The 23,831-nt window shown below is 44.4% G+C and overlaps 2 protein-coding genes across 2 annotated transcripts in view; one reads left to right on the forward strand and one right to left on the reverse strand.

Annotated features, from left to right (window-relative positions):
* TRAPPC3L (trafficking protein particle complex subunit 3L) overlaps nucleotides 1–23,831 on the forward strand; it is a 166,078-nt gene that overhangs the window by 118,982 nt on the left and 23,265 nt on the right. The gene's annotated exons all lie outside the window — the stretch shown is intronic.
* Nucleotides 118–22,556, reverse strand: CALHM5 (calcium homeostasis modulator family member 5). Its single transcript, XM_063441279.1, has 2 exons — nucleotides 21,896–22,556; nucleotides 118–1,115 (listed from the first exon to the last, which is right to left on the reverse strand). Exons 1-2 carry the CDS (start codon nucleotides 22,433–22,435, stop codon nucleotides 720–722), a joined length of 936 nt encoding a protein of 311 aa, XP_063297349.1. The 5' UTR covers nucleotides 22,436–22,556; the 3' UTR covers nucleotides 118–719.

The raw sequence follows: 23,831 nt of genomic DNA on the forward strand, positions 1-23,831 counted from the left end.
TTACAAGTATTTGCTAGGATTATTGTTTTCTAAAGGTTTTAAAATGCTATGACGTAATATATTTTGAAAAATATTTTTGTTAGTGGGTGGCAAGAGGTTGAGAGGTAAATGTTCCATTGAGCGACGCCTGTTTATTTCCTGCCCCCAACCCCTGTGCATGCAATGAAGAAAGAAAGGGTAACATATTGGCCTCTTTATGGATTTAGTAGGACCGTGTATCTTTTTTTTTCATTCTAGTGCCGCTGCTGTTTTCATCCTTTTCTCGTGGGTTTTCGCTGTACAGTTCCTTTAGATGGTACGGGCAACACAGTAGTTAATGAGGGTTTTTGTGGGCAAAATGCCTTTAGAGTATTTATGTATATCACTCTTGTTTTAGTCTTATAGGCATTTTTTTTCTGTAGAAAGTATGGGTTGAGGAATTCAATTCTCAAAGAAATTAAGAATATAATAAGAAAATTACAGTAAATGGTATATGTTCTTTTTGCTATGTTGTGCTATTACTACATGAAAAGAAGAGGTAATTTAGCACTAGTCATGCCCCGTGTCTGTCTCTATATCTTATGAACAAGATGTTGCATCAGGGCACTTGGATATATAGACTCCAAATAAGCACATCAGCATCAAGCTGTGTATACAGAGAATCACATATTTTCCAGAGTCCCAGATATAGTGTTATTTATACACTGTTTCCATGATCTCTTTTGTAATTCAAATAATAGTTAAATAATTTCCTGTTCTCCATCCGCACTGGTTATGATTTCTTCACTTGAGGATCGACTGACTTTATCAGCTCGTTCTACAAACCTATGCAAAGTACTGTAATACTGATGCGTGGTGTTGAGTGAATAATACAAGGAAGAAACTTCCTCCCATGACTTGTTGTCTGGCATTTCAAAGACCTCTGGTTCCTTGTTCTCAAAGAAGCTTCTTATATTTCTCTCGGCAAGTTTTGTGGCATATTCTTGTGCCAGTTGATCAAATTTTTCTTTTTCTTTTCCCATATATATTCTCCAGAATGTTGTTTGTAGGGAACTGACTTTTGAGCGACAGTTGACATAACAGGTGAGTAAAAGAGAAGCGACAGATGTTACAGTGATCAGCCACCAACCGAGAACCTGTAAATAGGAAACAGACAGTAAATATAAGAGTAAAAATAACTTTATATATAGTAACATTCCAATGAGCCGTAGTATTTGCAACACACAATTCGCAATAATATCCAGATCTCCCCAATGCTTTCATATAACTAAATTACATGTTCATTAAAATGTTATGTGTATATATAATATTCTTACATATAACACTCACACACTGCACATATAGACTCCTAGAACCATGACAACTTCATATCACAGATGTAGTCATGATGCTTAGAGTAACCCTTTCACCCACTACCGAACACTTTTTGATTGAAACAAATATCAGCATAACATTTATTTGAAGTAAGGGATGCAAAACTAGCTTAGAAACCTATATAACTTTTGACAAACGTGCCTATGGCACAAGCTACTGGAGGAGTCTGCAAACTAGCCTACTGCCCCAGGACTATGGGCCATATACAAAGACCCTTTTCAGGAGTTAAATCTCCCCCAAACCACCATTAGTAGCTTGCCCTGGGTGCCCCTGGTTCGGCGCTTTCCCTTCATTCGAATGTAACCTAAGGCTGGCTCTCTGGCGGCCGTTCACATGAACCAAACCCACAAATTGTCCTTAGCGGTACTTAGCTGCGATTGTTATGGAACTGTTTTTCATCACGAGGTGACCGTGCGGTTACCGGACAACTTGGTTCGTGGCATGAACTACTTTGAAATCTGCCAGGAGAGCACTTTTTGGAGGGAAGGTGCCTGAGACTAAGGGGAACAAACGCTACCTAAGAGTCAGCTGTAGCACCCCGTATTGCGGCCGCAGAATCTCGCGAAAGTTGACCGGCAAATGCACCAAACGCACTGGAGCTGTTTTGGGCATAGGACCCCATGTGCGGCCTGTCAGAATTTTAACACTGCATGGATCTGAGCGCTATTTGGAGAACTTGTGCGCTCAGATCAGGTCTATTTAATTATGTATTATTTGTAGGGTTATGTTATGTTTTTATGATATTTTGGGGTATTTTTAGGTTTGATATTTTTATGTTTACCTCTCTGTCCCTGGGAGATAATTAGCTTAGCAGTCTTTAATGCAATTATCTCCCAGACACATAGATTTATGGGGGGGCTTGCACTGTATTGTGTGCAGACCCTCTGCTGGGAGTCTGTGTATATAACTGGGCCATCTGCCAATAATAAAACCAGTCTTCTTGTACCCTTCATCAAGTCTAGGCTGATGTTTGGGTAGCTCAGAGCTTTAATCACTGCTTCACTTGTGATTTGGGAGAACAACAGCAGATATACTCAGTCGGAGTATAGGAGATCTGTTACATAACTTTGTAACTATATAACACTTTTTAACTATACATTTTGTATCTAGATTGCTTTGCAAACAAACTTAAAATAATGCTAATTTAAACTATTTTTATTTTTCCCTTTATGTTCATCTTTTATAAAGAATATTTGGGAAATGAAAATCCCATTATACAGCGTTTATTATCTTGGAATATTACACACAGGGTCCGAAATGTTAGAGTAAAAACAGAATGCAATTTCTCTCACATAAAGTAGGTGTGACAAAAAGACAAGTAAAAATGGTCAAATACCTTGCTTATAGGTAGTTGTAAAAACCCTGAATGCATTACTAGCAGTGCTGCTTATTAAAAATGATGACAACAAATAGAATGTCTGCAATTGAGCATAAAGGCCACGTATAGTAAATACAGTTATATCATATATTGTTGAATTAAGTATTTAAAACTGTTATAGCAATCATTATCACTCGCTGTTATGCTAATTCAATGCTGACAGTGAAATGGTAGAGACCATTCACTCCTTCCCTCTCCCTGACTATAGGAGTGCTTTCACCCAGTGAAACTTCCTGTACTGTTTGAGAGCAGGGGATGAGCTTACATTTTCAACCACTTTACATTCATTGTATCACTGACTAGTGTCTACAAAGTGTGTCATCATTTAATGGGGGCTTATAGCTGCAGATTTTTTTTTACTAATGGATTCAGTTGCATTAACGAAACACTCAAAGCACCATAATTACTGCAGTGCATGGTATCAGGAGTGTCCTGGCTACTTACCCAGTGAAAGAAGTCAAACCATTTCCTAACAGTTTGACTTCTTACCTGGGGTGTGCCAGCTGGAAGGCTCTCCTGAGCTAAGCACACTGTAAGGCCAGGTCATGGGTATTCAGCTGATCGCTCTCTTCATCACTGGGGTTAAATCAGTGAGGAGAGTTTCTGGCTACTGAGAGACAGGGAAAGGCACCCAGAGGTTCCTTGCATAATAACCATGTCAAATTAATTATTGTGCTTGGTGTATACCTTTTATAGAATTTTTGTATATAAATGTTTGTATGCATTGTTGTAAGTTTCAGATTTCAAAGCATGTGCTTTTAGCACAAGCTGTACCTAATGTAATGTAGCCACAGCTCTACATTTTATAACAATGTAAATGTCAGAATGGATTAATCTCTTTCATAAATGACCCGCTATACACAAAACTGTTGTGGTTATAATACAGGTATAGTAAACAAGGCAACAATGCTGGTAATTCAAAATATAAAAGTCATGTTTTAATTCTAGCGGACAAAGATGGAAATATAGCATAGCCTTGTGGTCAGCGGCGTACATACTGCGATCGCAGGGGTCGCAGCTGCGACCGGGCCCGCCACTCCAGGGGGCCCGGCCGCCCTGCGGACCCCTGTGACCAGGTTTCCGCCGCCATCATCTTCTGCGGCCCCAGCCCATGCGGCAACCGCCGGGGCCGCCGCCAAGGGGTTCATCGGGTGGCCCATGCTGTCACGGCCACCTGATGGAGATGGATTGTCAGGGGGCCCGGTCAGCACTGGGAGCTTTTACAGCGTGACCGGGCTTCCTGTGATGACATCACAAGCTGGGAGGAAGTGACCGCACGTCACTCCTCCCAGCTAACACTGAGAGCCGCGCGGGAGGATGGAGGAGGAGGGAGTCAGAGTGGAAACTCTGACTCCCATCCACCTGAGCCACCACTGGACCCCAGGGAAAGTCACCTTCCTGCACCTTAAAGGTAGGAAACAGGAGGGTGACTTAAACATTTTGTGTATGTATGTGTGTCTGTATGTGTGTGCCTGTCTGTCTGTATGTATGTGTGTCTGTCTGTGTGTGTCTGCCTGTTTGTATGTGTGTGTGTGTCTGTCTGTGTATGTATGTGTGTCTGTCTCTGTGTGTGTCTGCCTGCATGTGTGTGTGTGCTTGTTTGTTTGTATGTATGTGCGCCTTGTGTGTGTGTCTGTTTTGTATGTGTCTGCCTGTGTGTATGTGTGCCTATCTATTTTTTTATGTATGTGTCTTTGTATGTATGTGTGTCTTATGTGTGTGTCTGCCTGTATGTGCGTGTGCTTGTCTGTTTGTATGTATGTGCGTCTTCTGTGTGTGTGTGTATGTCTGTTTGTATGTGTGTATGTCTGTCTGTATATGTCTGCCTGTGTGTATGTGTGCCTGTCTGTTTTTATATATGTATGTATGTGTGTCTTGTGTGTCTGTCTGTATGTATGTGTGCCTGTCTGTATGTGTGTGTGTGTGTTATGTGTGTGTGTGTCTGTGTCTGTCGGGGGGGAATAGGGAGGATGGGGACACGGATCTTTTTTGTGTGTACGCTACTGCTTGTGGTTATGTTATAGTGCTGCAGTAATGAGATCAATCTAATAAGATATAAAGCCGTGAAGTTGTTTCAAGTCAGTATTTTGTTAGGCCAATGGCTTCTCAAACCCTAGGTCCTTATTGATTCAAACAAATACACAGGTTAAAGCCAATCTTATTAAACCATTTGCATTATTACTTTATGACTTTTACATTTTTATAATTATTTTTCAGTCTAATGCTGTTTTCACATTTTAGAAATAAAATAATTTCCTATGAGAGAAAGAAAAGCTCATCTGGATGTGATTTATATATCAACACTTAATTCTGGATCTTCCATGCACTCCAGTTACAACTATCTCTGCTATTACCACAGTCTTACTTTTCATAATTAAAGAACTTATAAACAGAGTCTGATCCCGTGTTTCTTCTGTTTTGAAAACATTTCATTACTTAAATATGTTACCTCTTTTTGATCTGCCCTTCTTTTAAAATATATAAACAAGTCATTATGATTTGCATTAATCCATCAAAGTAACCAGATCTGCATTGATCCTCAAAAGTTACAACATCTCTTTTCATGTTTAGAGTTTTAATCTATATTTTTTTTATTTACTAGTAATTTGTTTTGTTTTTTTAAATTCATTCATTTATTTTATTAGTAAGATAACAAAACACATGCTTTGTGTTGTAATTGGTTCTGGAAAAAAAGGTACGTGTATATTACATAGACAAATTTATTTTTATTATTTAAATGAAAATTGTGAGGAAATTTAATATGTAACAACTTAGAATAATGTGAGCTGTATACAAAAATAAGATCTTACATGTTGACAAGACAACCTATTATTGGCTGCTTTGCTATTAGCAAGGATTTCTGTCAGTCACTGTACTGTGCACAGTCATTGGTGGCTTCTTCCATGAGCAGCAATAAATATAACATGAGGTATGCACAATACCTTAAGCAAGCCAATACAATTAAACATTATCTCAAATTTCCTCCTCAGTACCAGGTATGCGAAAAGTGACCAGTAGCAGGCTGACATCATGCAGTGTGGTAATCTGTAAAATAGAGATATATGCACAATAGCGTAGTATGTCTATACAATAAGATGTACTGGGAGAAAGTAAAGGTAGTTACACTCACAAGGATGGAGTCATACCCTCATATGACTCTCTTGGTATGTTCCTTTGGACCATTCAAAGGTTGTCCAGACCTTGTGCAGCCAAAATCCTGATGTCAATGCTTGATGGAATAGTAAAATATCCAAATGTATTCCAAAAGATAGATTTATTGATACAAATATATAAAAACACTATACTTTACCAGAAACAGCTGGTTAAAGTGCAAAGTGTCCAAAATAAAAGTCTTTGAAGAGTGTCCTTCAGTAAAATGTCCAACAAAATGTCATATGAGGGTATGACTCCATCCTTGTGAGTGTAACTACCTTTACTTTCTCCCAGTACATCTTATTGTATAGACATACTACGCTATTGTGCATATATCTCTATTTTACAGATTACCACAGATTCAAGCGGTTCCACCTATTGCTTTGTATGTATGTTATTTGTTTTTATGGTGGTGTTTGGACATTTTACTGAAGGACACTCTTCAAAGACTTTTATTTTGGACACTTTGCACTTTAACCAGCTGTTTCTGGTAAAGTATAGTGTTTTTATATATTTTTATCAATAAATCTATCTTTTGGAATACATTTGGATATTTTACTATTCCATCAAGCATTGACATCAGGATTTTGGCTGCACAAGGTCTGGACAACCTTTGAATGGTCCAAAGGAACATACCAAGAGAGTCATATGAGGGTATGACTCCATCCTTGTGAGTGTAACTACCTTTACTTTCTCCCAGTACATCTTATTGTATAGACATACTACGCTATTGTGCATATATCTCTATTTTACAGATTACCACAGATTCAAGCGGTTCCACCTATTGCTTTGTATGTATGTTATTTGTTTTTATGGTGGTGTAGGGGATACCACATATTAGGTGTTTTGAGCTGCATACTTTCTGTCTTTCCCACAGAGTGTATTATTATTTTGTTTTACTATGACATCATGCAGTGGCTATGATTTTAAAGAAACAATGATATGTTGTGGTTGTGGTAGTTGGAGTTGGAGAGTTCCTTTAAAAAATAAAGTGGTGGAAAAGGAGTCAGCAGTCCTACATCACTACGTTCATGAATACTAAACTTGTTCACGGAGGGATATATTTGTTTATAATACTGCTCACAGTGCTTCTATTTTGTTATGTAAGAAATTTAACAAAAACAAATGCTTATTGTTTTCCTTAAAAGGAAACTGTCAATTCACATAATTGTTAATAAAATATTTACTTATTCATATATTTAACAAATATGTACTTGTTGGATGTGAAAAATAAAACCAAATGTGGAAAAATACACATCCTCATCCAGCAAATGGGCTCCTCCATCTTAGCTTTCTGCCAGTCATTATTAGATGCTCTGTCCTTTGCACCTGGCTGTCCACACATAGAGCATAGTGAAAACATAGAAGAGCAGTAAAGGAAAGAATCAATGTCTCTATTTCTCATCTTCTCATCTTGGTTTGTAATATGTGCCCTGACTTTGCTTTGTCTGACCTGGAATATGATGTCCTTTTCCAAATCTTTAAAGAAACACTATAGGGTCAGGAGCACAAACACACAGAGGCGTACATACCGGGGTCGCAGGGATCGCGGCCGCGACCGGGCCCGGCCCACAAGGGGGCCCGGCCGCCCTGCGACCCAGGTATTTACCCACAGGGCCAGCCTCTTCTGCTGGGGGGCCCAGGAGCCGGCCACCTCAGGGCCCCCCGAGGCTGGCCCTGCTGTCATCCGGCTGGAGGGCGCACGAGGGAGCACTGTCCCCTGAGTGCTCCCTCTTCAGCTCCCTCGCGCACCGCACTGAAACCGGAGCCGGAAGATGACGTCATATTCCGGCTCCGGCATCAGTACGCGGCGCGCGAGGGAGCTGAAGAGGGAGCACTCAGGGGACAGTGCTCCCTCGTGCGCCCGCCAGCCGGGTGACAGCAGGGCCAGCAACACCACTGGACCCCAGAGAATCCCCTCAGCTCTCCCACAGGAGGCTGGGGGGCTTAAATTTAAAACAAAAAAAAAAACGTGTGAGTGTGTTAGTGAGTGTGTTAGTGTGTGTGTTAGTGTTAGTGTGTGTTAATGTGTTTGTTAGTGTGTGTGTGTGTTAGTTTTAGTGTGTTAGTTTTAGTGAGTGTGTTAGTGTGTGTGTGTTAGTGTGTGTGTGTTAGTGAGTGTGTGTGTTAGTGAGTGTGTTAGTGTTAGTGAGTGTGTTAGTGTGTGTGTTAGTGTGTGTGTGTGTGTTAGTGTGTGTTAGTGTGTGTGTTAGTGTGTTAGTGTTAGATTGTCTGTGTTAGTGTGTGTGTTAGTGTTAGAGTGTGTGTGTGTTTGTGTGTGTTAGAGTTAAAGTGTGTGTGTCTGTTACTGAGTATGTTTGTGTGCGTCTGTCACTGAGTGTGTGTCTGTCAGTAAATGTGCGCGCGAGGGAGCTGAAGAGGGAGCACTCAGGGGACAGTGCTCCCTCGTGCGCCCGCCAGCCGGGTGACAGCAGGGCCAGCAACACCACTGGACCCCAGGGAATCCCCTCAGCTCTCCCACAGGTAAGGAGGCTGGGGGGCTTAAATTTTAAAAAAAAAAAAACGTGTGAGTGTGTTAGCGAGTGTGTTAGTGTGTGTGTTAGTGTTAGTGTGTGTGTGTTAGTTTTAGTGTGTTAGTTTTAGTGAGTGTGTTAGTGTGTGTGTGTTAGTGTGTGTGTGTTAGTGAGTGTGTTAGTGAGTGTGTTAGTGTGTGTGTTAGTGTGTGTATGTGTGTTAGTGTGAGTGTGTGTGTGTTAGTGTGTGTGTGTGTGTTAGTGTGTGTTAGTGTGTGTGTTAGTGTTAGAGTGTCTGTGTTAGTGTTAGAGTGTCTGTGTTAGTGTGTGTGTTAGTGTTAGAGTGTGCGTTAGTGTGTGTGTTAGTGTGTGTGTTAGTGTTAGAGTGTGTGTGTGTGTGTGTGTGTGTTAGAGTTAAAGTGTGTGTGTCTGTTACTGAGTATGTTTGTGTGCGTCTGTCACTGAGTGTGTGTCTGTCAGTAAATGTGTGCGTCTGTTCATGAGAGAGTGTGTGTATGTGTGTGTCTTAAGCACTTACCTTTCTCCAGTGCCGGACTCCCTTGGCGCTGGGGATCTCTCTGTCCCGATCCGCCTCTCAGCTCCGAATGCACATGCATTCAAACCGCCCATAGGAAAGCATTACTCAATGCTTTCCTATGGACGTTCAGCGTCTTCTCACTGTGATTTTCACAGTGAGAATTGCAGAAAATCCTCTAGCGGCTGTCAATGAGACAGCCACTAGAGGCTGGATTAACCCTCAGTGAAACATAGCAGTTTCTCCGAAACTGCTATGTTTTCAGCTGCAGGGTTAAAACTAGAGAGACCTGGCACCCAGACCACTTCATTGAGCTGATTTGATCTGGGTGTCTGTAGTGGTCCTTTAAGTGTATGTGTTTATGCATGCACTGGCGTACATACCGCGGTCGCACGGGTCGCAGCCCTGCGACCAGGTGCCCGCCGCCATGTGTTGCGGCCCTAGCCCGCGCAGAGTAAGCGCGGGGGGGGCCCGCGGATCAGTTTTCGCACCAGGGCCCCATGGGTTGTGTGTACGCCACTGCAAACACATATTCGCCCCCTCTACCCCATTAGAAAGGGTTAAAACATACCTTATTTCCAGCACTTTACAGGACTGTAGGTCGCTGGCCTGCCACGATCTGCCTCTTTAGGTGACATTATCAGAATTGGGAAAGCATTGGATTGGAAGTGAGACAGGATGGGGTGTGGCCAAGTCCTGCCCTTGCCAGTTAGCATCTACTCATAGAGATGCATTTAATCAATGAGGAAAGTTCCGTGTCTGCATACAGAGTGTGGAGATGCTGAATATCACTGCCTCAGGAAGCACCTCCAGCAGCCATCTGAGGAGTGGCCACTGAAGGTGTCCCTAGGATGTAATGTACACACTGCCTTTTCTCTAAAAGAAACAGTGTTTACTGCCAAAAGCCTTCAGGGAGTGATTATACTCGCCAGAACCACTACATTAAGCTGTAGTTGTTCTGGAGAATATAGTGTCCTTTTTATATAAATTGAAAAGGAAACCTCATCCGCATCTAATGAAAAAAGGTTAAGACGAGATGATCAAATTATTCCTTTATGGATACATGTAAGAAAGGCAGCTTTGCAAAAGCACAGCCTGAATTTTAAGTAAAAAAAAAAATCCAACAAAAAATACAGACAAAAATCCTGTATTTCTGTCTGTATATAATGTGCAAAATTACATTATTTTGTGTTTTGCATATTGCTGAAGAGCAATATATAAAAAAAAATGGTATTTAATTGCCAGCTTGAAATAGAACCCTTTTGCTTAGATTACCCGTTCCTCCCCCAGGGCCGCCATCAGGGGGTGACAACCATAACGGTTGTCACGGGTCTGGGGGGCCCGGACTGCTCTGGCAGTCCTGGGCCCCACTTTCTTTCTCTGCACACATAGATCGCAATCTATGTGTGCAGCCGCGGGCCCCCGGCTCCCTGTTACCGCAGAGGGGGTCCAGGCAGCACACAGCTTATCCTCTCTTCTCTCTTGTAATAACTCTCGCGAGACCATGAAAGATTTCAGCCACAACTGCCAGAAGAATTGTTCGGGATACAACGAAAAACCCACAAGTAACCTTAGGAGTGAGGTTGCCTCCTTTCTTAGTGAAAAATAACAGCCATGCTAATTTACATAATTATTTATGTATGTGTGACATCATAGGACACAAGCGACATAAGAGAAAAGAAAATTGTTTGGAAGAGGAAAGTTCCCTAAATCACTAAAATGCTAATTACAAAGTGTACTATGTCTGACTGTGTGTAGCATTGTGTATGTGTAGCAGTGAGTGTAAGCTTGCATACTGTGTTAGAGTGTAGGTGTAGTATTGTGTGTATAACATATCTGATTGTGTATGCTGTGTGTGTGTTTGTGGCAGTGTGTAATTATGTGTATACCGTATCTGATTGCAGGTGTAATCATACAGAGACATACAGATACACAGAGATACATATACTGTCTGTAACGGAGCTCCGTGTACTCCGACCGAGTACCCTCCGTTGATGGATGCTCCTAGCGCTCTCAGAGGACTCCAAGAACTGCAGACGACACCACAACCACCGCAGGCTCCACAACCGCCGTAGCTTAACTGGAGCCGCGCCGTCTTCCTTCCACCCTGGATCGGCTTCTGTCCTCCAGGACCGTGTGGGGAAGACCTCTCCTCCAGGAGAGCGTATCCGGAACAAGCTCTTACAAGAGCTAAGTGATTAAGAGCTCAGGGGAATATGCAGCGCATAGCAATCCCCAGTGTGATATAGCAGTTCCCTCCAATAACGAGACAAGGCTACGTATTGAGGGTCAGAAGAGGTCTGAGGTGCTGGAACACCCAGCCTGGTTTTTATTACCATTTTGAAAATACAGGACCACCCACAGGGCGGGACAAAACAACCAATCATACACGTACATCATTAAAACCACTCCCAGTAATTACACACAAAATCCTCCCCTATGTCTGTGATATAATTATGCTACACAAGGGATTAACATAATTATCACAGACAGTAAAAATACAGTTTTTACACAACATTCATAACTCCCAAAATATACATCACATTCGCATAAAAATACATATTCACAATCAATCCATTCAGGGGAACAACATACTCAAAAATCATACGAATTGGACCAGGGGTTCAGAAGTTAGTACAAATGTGCATTTGACCTTCTGGAAGCATGGTTTTACAGGGCCCTCTATCCTGGAGACAATGGGGGGAAGTAATTCAATTATCCAGGACTAGAGGCAGACTCCATTAACCACATGGTTGCAAAACAACATAAAACACTTTAAAATACATAAAGTCACATTTTACACATAACACACAGACATTTCACATATCCCCAGATAGCTGGGATCTGAGCGCACAAAACTACCGAATAGCGCGCAGATCCTATTCACACAGTTCAATTGCCATGGAGCTAAAGTCTTTCCCATAGTCTTTCATTATATGAATAGGCTCCATGGCATAGCCATCTGGGGTATCACCGCTCACACAGGGCCATAGTCATAAGGAAGGAGGCTGGCAAATAGGCTTCTCCACAATCCAGGGAAGCAGGGCAATTTCTCATTTAAAGGGCCAGTTACAAATAGCGATTTGTAACACATCTCCCCTTTGGGGGGAAGACTAACCAGGCATCTGACCTTCTGTCGGTCAGTGCCTCTGTTAGTCGATCCACCAACCCACAATAAACAGATGTCCGAGTAGCCCCCCCACAACATCAAAGTACAGGAACAGCCCACCCACAACACACAGTCACTGCACCTGGGTATTTGGCTGTGGTAATGAGGCCACATGCCGAGGGTACTTGAAGGGCAGAGGCCAACTGCACTCTGCCCAGATGCCAGCTCTTCTGCTGGGGTAGCCTGCAGGACATCAGGCTCTGGACCAGGGAAAAAGGTAGGGCAGAGGCCGACTGCAATCTGCCCAGCTGCCAGCTCTTCTGCTGGGGTAGCCTGCAGGACATCAGGCTCTGGACCAGGGACAAAGGTAGGGCAGAGGCCGACTGCACTCTGCCCAGCTGCCAGCTCTTCTGCTGGGGTAGCCTGCAGGACATCAGGCTCTGGACCAGGGACAAAGGTAGGGCAGAGGCCGACTGCACTCTGCCCAGCTGCCAGCTCTTCGGCTGGGGTAGCCTGCGGGACATCCGGCTCTGGACCAGGGACAAAGGTAGGGCAGAGGCCGACTGCACTCTGCCCAGCTGCCAGCTCTTCCGCTGGGGTACTGAGACCATAGTCCGGCTCAGTAGTCAAGGGAACATGGACGTCAGGAGGGGTTAGCATCGCCTCCGTTAACCCTGGTGCCACGCTAGGAGTTAGCTGGGGAGGGGAATTTGTACTTACCCCCTCCTCTGGGTGTCCCGGTGAGGGTAGTTGGGGATCTGGAAAGGCTATCCAGCATCCCTGTAGGTCAGGCACAGAGACCACGGTCCCATCTGCGCCGTCTGGAGGATTGGTGTCTCCCCTTGTTAGGGGAAGCTGCCGCTGGGGAGAGGGGGTGCTGTGCTCCTTTCCTGGAAACACAGGCTGCCGCTGGAGAGGGAGACCGCCTGTCTCCACTCCCTTACCATGGTCCTGTTGCTGTAGAGAGGGACCAACTGTCTCTGCTCTCTGTAGGACACACTGCTGCTGGGGGGAAAGGACGGCACCTTCGGCCCCCTGGGGTACACACTGCCGCTGGAGAGGGAGACTGCCTGTCTCCGCTCCCTTACCATGGTCCTGTTGCTGTAGAGAGGGACCAACTGTCTCTGCTCTCTGTAGGACATACTGCTGCTGGGGGGGAAGGACGGCACCTTCGGCCCCCTGGGGTACACACTGCCGCTGGAGAGGGAGACCGCCTGTCTCCACTCCCTTACCATGGTCCTGTTGCTGTAGAGAGGGACCAACTGTCTCTGCTCTCTGTAGGACACACGGCTGCTGGGGGGGAAGGACGGCACCTTCGGTCCCCTGGGGTACACACTGCCGCTGGAGAGGGAGACCGCCTGTCTCCACTCCCTTACCATGGTCCTGTTGCTGTAGAGAGGGACCAGCTGTCTCTGCTCTCTGTAGGACACACGGCTGCTGGGGGGGAAGGTCGGCCCCCTGTAACTCACGCTGTTGTTGGGGCGCAGGGACGGAATACTTTGCCCTCACTGCCCGATATTCTGCTTCCATCTGCAGATACTCCGCCAGTTCTCTCCTTATTCTTGGTACCATTTCCTCGGTTAGAAGGGACCCGTAGATATCCAACCGCCGCTTCAGCATAGCGTCAAACTGTACGTGACTATACCAATAGTCCAGTTTTGCTGGGTGTTCCCAGGATGCTGTTCCTCGCCCTAGGGAAGCCATCCTGTTGTAGCCAGGGGCGCTGCCCAATGGCTAGCGTTGCCCTCAATTGTAACTCCAAACGTTACCAGTGTCTCTGAGCTGCTTCTCCTCGCACTAGGACGCCATCCCACCGCTGCCACCAATGTAACGGAGCTCCGTGTACTCCGACCGAGTACCCTCCGTTGATGGATGCTCCTAGCGCTCTCAGAGGACTCCAAGAACTGCAGACGACACCACAACCACCGCAGGCTCCACAACCGCCGTAGCTTAACTGGAGCCGCGCCGTCTTCCTTCCACCCTGGATCGGCTTCTGTCCTCCAGGACCGTGTGGGGAAGACCTCTCCTCCAGGAGAGCGTATCCGGAACAAGCTCTTACAAGAGCTAAGTGATTAAGAGCTCAGGGGAATATGCAGCGCATAGCAATCCCCAGTGTGATATAGCAGTTCCCTCCAATAACGAGACAAGGCTACGTATTGAGGGTCAGAAGAGGTCTGAGGTGCTGGAACACCCAGCCTGGTTTTTATTACCATTTTGAAAATACAGGACCACCCACAGGGCGGGACAAAACAACCAATCATACACGTACATCATTAAAACCACTCCCAGTAATTACACACAAAATCCTCCCCTATGTCTGTGATATAATTATGCTACACAAGGGATTAACATAATTATCACAGACAGTAAAAATACAGTTTTTACACAACATTCATAACTCCCAAAATATACATCACATTCGCATAAAAATACATATTCACAATCAATCCATTCAGGGGAACAACATACTCAAAAATCATACGAATTGGACCAGGGGTTCAGAAGTTAGTACAAATGTGCATTTGACCTTCTGGAAGCATGGTTTTACAGGGCCCTCTATCCTGGAGACAATGGGGGGAAGTAATTCAATTATCCAGGACTAGAGGCAGACTCCATTAACCACATGGTTGCAAAACAACATAAAACACTTTAAAATACATAAAGTCACATTTTACACATAACACACAGACATTTCACATATCCCCAGATAGCTGGGATCTGAGCGCACAAAACTACCGAATAGCGCGCAGATCCTATTCACACAGTTCAATTGCCATGGAGCTAAAGTCTTTCCCATAGTCTTTCATTATATGAATAGGCTCCATGGCATAGCCATCTGGGGTATCACCGCTCACACAGGGCCATAGTCATAAGGAAGGAGGCTGGCAAATAGGCTTCTCCACAATCCAGGGAAGCAGGGCAATTTCTCATTTAAAGGGCCAGTTACAAATAGCGATTTGTAACACTGTCCTACATAGTGTGACATACAGACACTGTTCTACACAAACATACAGTCATACAGTCAGGGCCGGCGCTACCATAAGGCGGCCCAGGCGGCCGCCTTAGGGCGCACCGGCCCTGGGGGCGCAAAATCAGGCTGACCGGAAGGAGGGAAGCGCACTGCGCTCCCCTCCAACCGACAACCTATTGTAGCGTGGCCGAGCGCCCGGTTCTGCGGGCGCGCGAGGGAGCACTCTCCCATGTTTGCTTCCTCTTCAGCTCCCTCGCGCGCCACATACTGATACCGGAGCCGAAAGATGACGTCATCTTCCGGCGCCGGCATCCCTACGCGGTACGCGAGGGAGCTGAAGAGGAAGCACACATGGGAGAGTGCTCCCTCGCGCGTGCCCGCCAGCCAGCCAGCCAGCCTGCCTGCCTGCCTGCCTGCCTGCCTGCCTGCCTGCCTACCCGCCCGCCCAGGAGCCCAGCAGCACCACTGGACCCCAGGGAATCCCTTCAGCACTCCAAAAGGTAAGGAGGCTGGGGGATTAAATAAAAAAAAAACATGTGTTAGTGTGTGTGTCTGCTAGTGAGTGTCAGTGTGTGTGTCTGCTAGTGAGTGTCAGTGTGTGTGTCTGCTAGTGAGTGTCAGTGTGTGTGTGTGTCTGCTAGTGAGTGTCAGTTAGTGTGTGTCTGCTAGTGAGTGTCAGTGTGTGTGTCTGCTATTGAGTGTCAGTGTGCGTGTCTGCTAGTGAGTGTCAGTGTGTGTGTCTGCTAGTGAGTGTCAGTGAGTGTGTCTGCTAGTGAGTGTCAGTGAGTGTGTCTGCTAGTGAGTGTCAGTGTGTGTGTCTGCTAGTGAGGGTCAGTGTGTGTGTCTGCTAGTGAGTGTCAATGTGTGTGTCTGCTAGTGAGTGTCAGTGTGTGTGTCTGCTAGTGATTGTCAGTATGTGTCTGCTAGTGAGTGTCAGTGTGTGTGTCTGCTAGTGAGTGTCAGTGAGTGTGTCTGCTAGTGAGTGTCAGTGAGTGTGTCTGCTAGTGAGTGTCAGTGAGTGGGTCTGCTAGTGAGTGTCAGTGAGTGTGCCTGCTAGTGTCAGTGAGTGTGTCTGCTAGTGAGTGTGTCTGCTAGTGAGTGTCAGTGTGTGTGTCTGCTAGTGAGTGTCAGTGTGTGTGTCTGCTATTGAGTGTCAGTGAGTGTCTGCTAGTGAGTGTCAGTGAGTGTGTCTGCTAATGAGTGTCAGTGAGTGTGTCTGCTAGTGAGTGTCAGTGAGTGTGTCTGCTAGTGAGTGTCAGTGTGTGTGTCTGCTAGTGAGTGTCAGTGTGTGTGTCTGCTAGTGTGTCAGTGTGTCTGCTAGTGAGTGTCAGTGAGTGTGTTACTGTGTGTCTCTTACTGAGTGTGTTTGTGTATGTATTAGTGAGTCTGTTTGATGTATGTTAGTGAGTGTGTGTTTGTCAGTGAGAGTGTATGTTTTGTAAGTGAGTGTGTATGTATGTCTGTCGCTGAGTGTGTCTGTCTGTAAATGTGTGTCTGTTAGCTGGTGTGTATGCATCTGTTCATGAGAGTGTGTGTGTGTGTGTCTTCAGCACTTACCTTTCTCTAGCGCCGGACTCCCTTGGTGCTGGGGATCCCTCCGTCTCTCAGCTCCGAATGCTCTTGCCGCGCATGCATTCAAACCGCCCATAGGAAAGCATTACTCAATGCTTTCCTATGGACGTTCAGTGATTTAGAATAGCGGAAGCTCCTCTAGCGGCTGTCAGTGAGACATCCACTAAAGGCTGGATTAACCCTCGGTGAAAAATAGCAGTTTCTCTGAAACTGCTATGTTTTCAGCTGAAGGGTTGGTTAAAACTAGAGGGACCTGACACCCAGACCACTTCATTGAGCTGATGTGATCTGGGTGTCTGTAGTGGTCCTTTAAGTGTGTGTGCATCTGCATGCACTGGCGTACATACAGCGGTCGCAGAGTAAGCGCGAGAGGGGGGGGGGCATGGATCAATTTGCGCACTGGGGCCCCATGGGTCATGTGTACGCCACTGCACCTACCCTGGTGTCTGCCGCAGGCTGTGTGGAGGGGGCGAGGATATGAATGACATCATACCCCTGCTCCCTGTGTATCACACAGCGCGGCTGGCACCCTGTGATGGGGCTGGGCTGCAGGACAGGACTCCAAGGAGCCAGACAGCATGCATCCAGGGGACAAGATTGAACTGATGTAAGTATGTAATTGTGCCTCTGTATGTATGTATGTATGTATGTATGTAGGTCTCTGTATGCCTGTATGTTTCTGTATGTCTGTATGCCTGTATGTCCCTGTATGCCTGTATGTCTCTGTACAAAATGTATGTGTCTGTATGTTTCTGTATGCCTGTATGTCTCTGTATGTACAAATATATGTGTCCGTATGCCTGTATGTCTCTGTATGTACAAATGTATGTGTCTGTATGCCTGTATGTCTTTGTACGTATGTGTCTGTATGCCTGTATGTCTCTGTATACCTGTATATATGTATGTGTCTGTATGACGGTATGTCTCTGTATGCATGTATGTCTTTGTATGCCTGTATGTATGTATGTATGTGTCTGTATGCCTGGATGTCTCTGTATGTATGTTTCTGTATGTCTATGTATGTATGTATGTATGTGTCTGTATGACGGTATGCCTCTGTATGTATGTCTTTATATGCCTGCATGTCTCTGTATGCATGTATGTCTCTGTCTGTGTCTGTATGTCTTTGTATGATTATTTCTGTGTTTGTATGAACCTTATTTTAAACGAGGGTGGAGGGCACCAAAATGCATCTTCGCCTGTGTAACTAAAAATCCTAGCACCGGTCCTGCATACAGTGACATACAGACACACAGTTATAAAGAAACAGACATACACAGACTGTTGTACACATACATACAATGACATACAGACAGTCATAAAGACACAGACATACAGTCATACACAGAAATAAAACAGTTCCAGGCACTCAATAATGTCAAAATAGCAGTTTTATTGGAAATAAAAAAGCAGCAATGTTTTGGCTTCCACAGAGCCTATGTGTAGGACGAAACATTGCTGCTCTTTTTTGCTCCAATAAAACTGCTATTTTGATATCCTCAAATGCCTGGATCTGGTTTATTTCTACTACATTGGGGTTTGCCAGCCCTGGCTCTGGAGCACAGGGATCTTAAGTCAAGAGTGTGACATCCTTTAACTTGTAGAATTAATACAGTCATACATACAATATCATACAGAGATATACAGACTCAGGCACTGTTATACAGAGGCATACAGACACTGCCATAAACAGACAGATACATACAGTAGTACAGAGAAATACAGACTCAGGCATACAGAGACATACTGCCATACACAAACAAACATACAGTCATACAGAGACATACAGACTCAGACAGACACTGTCATCCAGAGATATACAGTCATACAGAGACACACAGACACTGCAATGCACAGACACACAGATACTGCCATTCTCAGGCATGCAGACACAGACATACATATACTGTCATACACAGACATACATACACAGTCATACATAGACATTGAGACTCAGGCATACAGTCATACATGCAGTCTAAATTAATAAATAGAAATAAATGTTGCTATCTATTTATATTTCTTTTTTATGTCCCTAAGTGTCCTAAGTGTATATCTTCTACACTGAGCATGTCTACTCTATAAACCTTACTAGCAGACAGACCTGGTTTCTTACAAGTTTCTCTCTCTGTCCATTTGTGGTGGAGGGAGAGTGGGGCGGGGGGATGGAGGGGTGAATACTGCAGACCAGGAGTGCTGTCAGCTGCTCTGCCTCTTAACCTCTTCAGTGCTGGCAATCCACAGCACACTTACTGAGCAGAGCAGCTCTCCTCACTGTACACTGAGTGTGTGTGACAGTGAGGAAGCAGGAGCGATGGGGCGGAGCTTAAAATCAATCTCAGAGTATCTCCCAGATCTGCAACTATGTATCTCTCTCCATGTTTACTGGGAGTGAGAAGGGGTGTCAGGGAGCCAGTGAGCCAGATATGGGAGACACATTCTCCCTGCATTGACGGTATTCCTGCAGTACCGGCACTGGCCACACAGACTCAAATACTGGCTGTGCTGGTAATATACCGGCCAGGTGGCACCCCTACTTAGGAGAAATACAGACTGTAGCGGAGAGGTAGGTTAATCCACAGTATCTCCGCTGGGTAACAGGAACAGCATCAAATCATCCAGGCAAAATAAGTACAGCATACAGTAATCCCGGTAGCGTTGTATAAATCCTTCCTTCCCAAGAACTAGACGACACATAGACTGGGAGTCAACTGAGCTTTTAATTACAGGTCACAGTATTTATGTGGTTCCCCATGCAAGGGGTTTCCCTACTGACATTACAGGGGTTGTACAGTAGGGGACTACATGGGGAACTTAACAACCCGGACATTTCTCCCATCTTGCACTGCTGCACGAGAGGAATCCTCCCACTAGAATATCCAGTTAAGTGGATTATCCCTCCGTGCAGTAGAACTGGCATTTCACACAAAAATATCTTATATTAACATCTTATATTAACGAATGACCGTTCGGTAGATAGCTGGGGTCTGAGCACACATTTCGTGAAAGTACCACTCAGATCCCAGCATAAATAACCGAACGCCGCACGAAACACATGTTATTTTACATGCACCTTAAAAGTACCGACTGCAAATAGGGGAACAAACTACCGAAGGACCGGTACTCCCGAACGGCCTGGAAGTCCAGCGGTATTCGTGCCGTCGAGTAGCCGATTTTAGTTCCAGGCGCTCGATGACCAAATACCGCTGGGCTAACAAAGGATCCAAGATGGCCGACCGTCGCATGGTCGGTAGCCGAATGGCGGCCACCCTGAATCTCAATAATTACAGAAGGATACATTGTTGCAACACTTAATGGGAGCCACACGACCTCCTGTGTGTGGTCTCCCATTCGGTAGTTTGTTAGTTTCACGAACAGTGTTGAAATTCACTGTTCGTGAAACTACTGTATGAATGCTGATGGCTTTCCTGCCGCCAGCATACGAATGCTCTCGTTCGCACAATATACATATACAGGTATTCACTTGGTTCTAACATTCTTAAAGGGATAGCATCCCATTACATAAAAATACAGTCTTAAGTGGCTAGTTTTGCCACACAGACTGCTCTGGAAAAAGACTGTGTGGTTGTTGCAAGGGGCAAGGGGCACAATACGACAATACTTGAACAAAAATACGCTGCATGGTCGAGTTGCCAGAAAGAAACCTTTACTGCACTATTGCCACAAAAAAGCCCAGTTACAGTATGCCAGTCAACATCTTGACATGCCTCACAACTTCTTGCACACTGTAATTTGGAGTGTTGAGATCAAAATAGATCTTTATGGTCACAACCATAAGCGCTATGTTTGGAGAGGGGCCATAGGGAAAATAATACCATCCCCACTGTGGTGATGGCTCACTTATGTTTCACATGGAATCTTGTGAAAATTGGTGGTGAGATGAATGCAGCATGTTATCAGTAAATGCTGGCAGACAATTTGCATTCTTCCGCATGAAGGCTGTGCATGGGATGCTCTTGGAGCTTTCCAGCATGACAATGACCCTAAGCACAAGGCCAATTTGACCTTCCAGTGGTTACAGCAGAAAAAAGGTGAAGGTTCTGAAGTGGCCATCACAGTCTCCTGACCTTAATATCATCAAGCCACTCTGGGCAGATCTCAAACTAGTGGTTAATGCAAGACGACCAAAGACTTTGCATAACCTGGAGGCATTTTGCCAAGATGAATGGGCAGCTATACCACCTGTAAGAATTAGGGGCCTCATAGACAACTATTACAAAAGACTGCATGCTGTCATTTATGCTAAAGGGGGCAATACACAGTATTCAGAACTAAATGTATGCAAACTTTTGAGTACAACTGTATATTTATCTATAACACTGGAGTGTTTCTTTGAGTTAAAAAAACCAAAAAAAAACCCAAACTAATAGAAAATACAGCTCAAGAAACAGAGCACAAATACACACACATACACACGCAAAATACAGTTTTGAATCTTGCAATCTTTAAATCTCACCAACAAAAATTAACAGCTTCCAAGTTTTAACATCACCCATAGAGTTTGCTAGGAGATCTCTAGCTAATCAGAGTGTTGCTGCAGGTTACCACGGCAATGCTCTGACATTTTGTGTGCCAGCACTCATGAAACACCTATCATGTGGGCTGCAGCTCTTCACCCAGAGGAGCTGCAGACTGGATGGCTAGCCCACTGGACCACTAGGGAGAGAGACCACCATCCCACAAGGGCGGGAGACCACAGGACCACCAAAACAAAAAAAAAAGGTATTTCAGTGTGGAGGGGTTGGCCACTAAAACACAACCTCCCCACACACTGTCGGACAGTACCCCCACCCCACACTATCACACCTCTCATACACACACTGTCGGACCCCAGACACACTGTTACCCCCCTCCACACACTGTCACCCCTACACACACACACACTGTCACCACCCCACACACACTGCCACCCCCCACCCCACACACACACTTTGTTATCCCCACACACATACATTTTCTTTTTTTGTTGCAATTAAATTAAGCAGTGAAAAAAAAGTCACTTCAATCTCTCCTGACAGCCTCAGCCCATAGCCACCGGGCACCTTCAGTCAGTGACTGAGTTTTCTACTGGTCAGTCCACAGCTGACTGGTGTGTATTGAGAGGGGCTGCAAACTCTGAAATCGTCCCGGATGGCCAAAGCTCTAGTTACGCTACTGGTACATGTTTACCAAAATCTTTATTATCTATTAGATACAATTTCACTTTAAAGTTCTATATATCTTGTATGTATACTAAGTATCTACATCTAGTAATTATTTTTCAGAAAAGTAGAGTTAAATGAATTAAGATGTATTAATATATCTATAATATACAATTTTATCTTCTTACCTGAGACTGAGCTTGCAGAATCCTTGCTATTTCTATTGAGTCCGTAGCCGGCATTGATGTATTGCCACAGGTGACTTTGAATAGATCTCTGGGGCAGTTGCTGGATTTATTGTTGCACAGAAACTGAACAAACTCTGGATTCTGCCAACCACTCATAGCACATGCATAGAAAGTCCCATTAAGCAAGGCAATCGCAATCCACATTACAGGAACTATAAAAGCATTAGCTGTGAGATGTAAGGAAACAAAGAAGCAGTAAAAAGAATTTCCTGTTGGGAACATCTTCTTTGGGTTCAGACAACATCCAGTATATAGCTTCCATGTCCTGTTGTCCAAGAAATATGCTATGACCAGAAGTATTAATGCAGGAGCAAAGAGGAACACACATCCATAAATGAGGTTCTGGTGGCTGCATGGACACTTGAAAGCAACCAGAGAAAACAATTGCTGGCCACCTACAGTCATCAGTGCCAAAAAACCATAGACTATTGCAGATTTTTTTTCAGTGAAGAACAGTACAAACTTGTGCAAACCATCCATGCTTAAAATGTGAAGCAGTCCAGAAGTCGTCTGCCATTCAAGAATTTAAGCGATTGTAACACGCCAAATTCCGAGACTAAAACTAGTTTGTTGGGTTTATGGGATTCAGCTTTTGTCAATCCAGTAAAAGCCGTTTTAAAAGGACCCTGTGAAAACAAATTGTGCAGTTTGTTTTATTACACGTGGTGTCATCTCTTGTTAAACAGAAAGCTGGAGTTTAATATATTTAATGATTAAACAATGACATTTTAAAAAAAGATGATTTTCAGCCATTCTGTTGTATATGTTACATTTATGTTTTTGAACAATGAAACGTTCTGCTAATAAGAGAGAAAGAACTAAAATTATATGCATCTTAAAGGAATACATATCTGTCTGAGCACATATCAGTCCTGATAGAACATAGAAACATAGAATGTGACGGCGGATAAGAACCATTCGGCCCATCTAGTCTGCCCAATTTTTTTAAATACTTTCATTGGTCCCTTGCCTTATCTTATAGTTAGGATAGCCTTATACCTATCCCACGCATGCTTAAACTCCTTTACTGTGTTAACATCTACCACTTCAGCTGGAAGGCTATTCCATGCATCCACTACCCTCTCAGTAAAGTAATACTTCCTGATATTTTTTTTAAACCTTTGCCCCTTCAATTTAAGTCCTCTTGTTGTGGTAGTTTTTCTTCTTTTAAATAGATGTGCCTGTTTAGTAGACGACTCCCACAGGTATATAAAAAAAAATTGAAGGAATTATTCACCTTTTCTCCAGTGTTAATTCTCCCTTCATACTGTTGCAACTGCCTCCTTAAGTGACATTATCCTGGAGGTGTGCTTCCAGGATGAAAGTCCAATCCAATGTTCCTCAGTGAGCAGCATTGGAGACCTAAGGCGCATGCACGTCACTCACCACGATGCACCTAAGATTGTGCCATAGAGAGTCATTGAATACAATGATTCTCTTTGACATATTGAAATGGCACTGTGCATGCATGCGTGACATAACGGTATGTTACCGTATGAGAGCCAGGAAGTAAGAGTTCCTGCTCTCATACCCAGAGGGCTTGAATACGTGGTTTGAAACCGTGCTTCCAAGCCTTCTAATTAGGGAAATAAAGGGTTTGGGGGTTAGGAGAGGGGGCTGGACTGCAGCACTATAACAATGTCAGTAAACTAAAGTTATCTCAATAAAGCGTATCAATAAGCACTTATTGTGGACCTGGATGTGGACGATATAGGTTCATAAAGATGCAATTTAGGGTTGCTCAACTAATGTCCTGCAGGCCATTTGTGGCCCACAGGACCCTTTACTGTGGCTTTCAAATACAACTATCAAATATATACTAATAAGATGTTGTAGTAACTTCAAATTTAATGACAACTATCAACTCAAAACTATT

This window comes from Pelobates fuscus, chromosome 2 (genome assembly GCF_036172605.1).
Source record: "Pelobates fuscus isolate aPelFus1 chromosome 2, aPelFus1.pri, whole genome shotgun sequence".
NCBI classification, from domain to species: domain Eukaryota; kingdom Metazoa; phylum Chordata; class Amphibia; order Anura; family Pelobatidae; genus Pelobates; species Pelobates fuscus.

Excerpts from the sequence above, each read along its gene's own strand:
- CALHM5 (XM_063441279.1), bottom strand. The coding sequence starts at position 22,435 with ATGGATGGTTTGCACAAGTTTGTACTGTTCTTCACTGAAAAAAAATCT. Across the intron at positions 1,116-21,895 it reads TTCTGCAAGCTCAGTCTCAG|GTTCTCGGTTGGTGGCTGAT; the intron begins GTAAGAAGATAA and ends TCCTATTTACAG.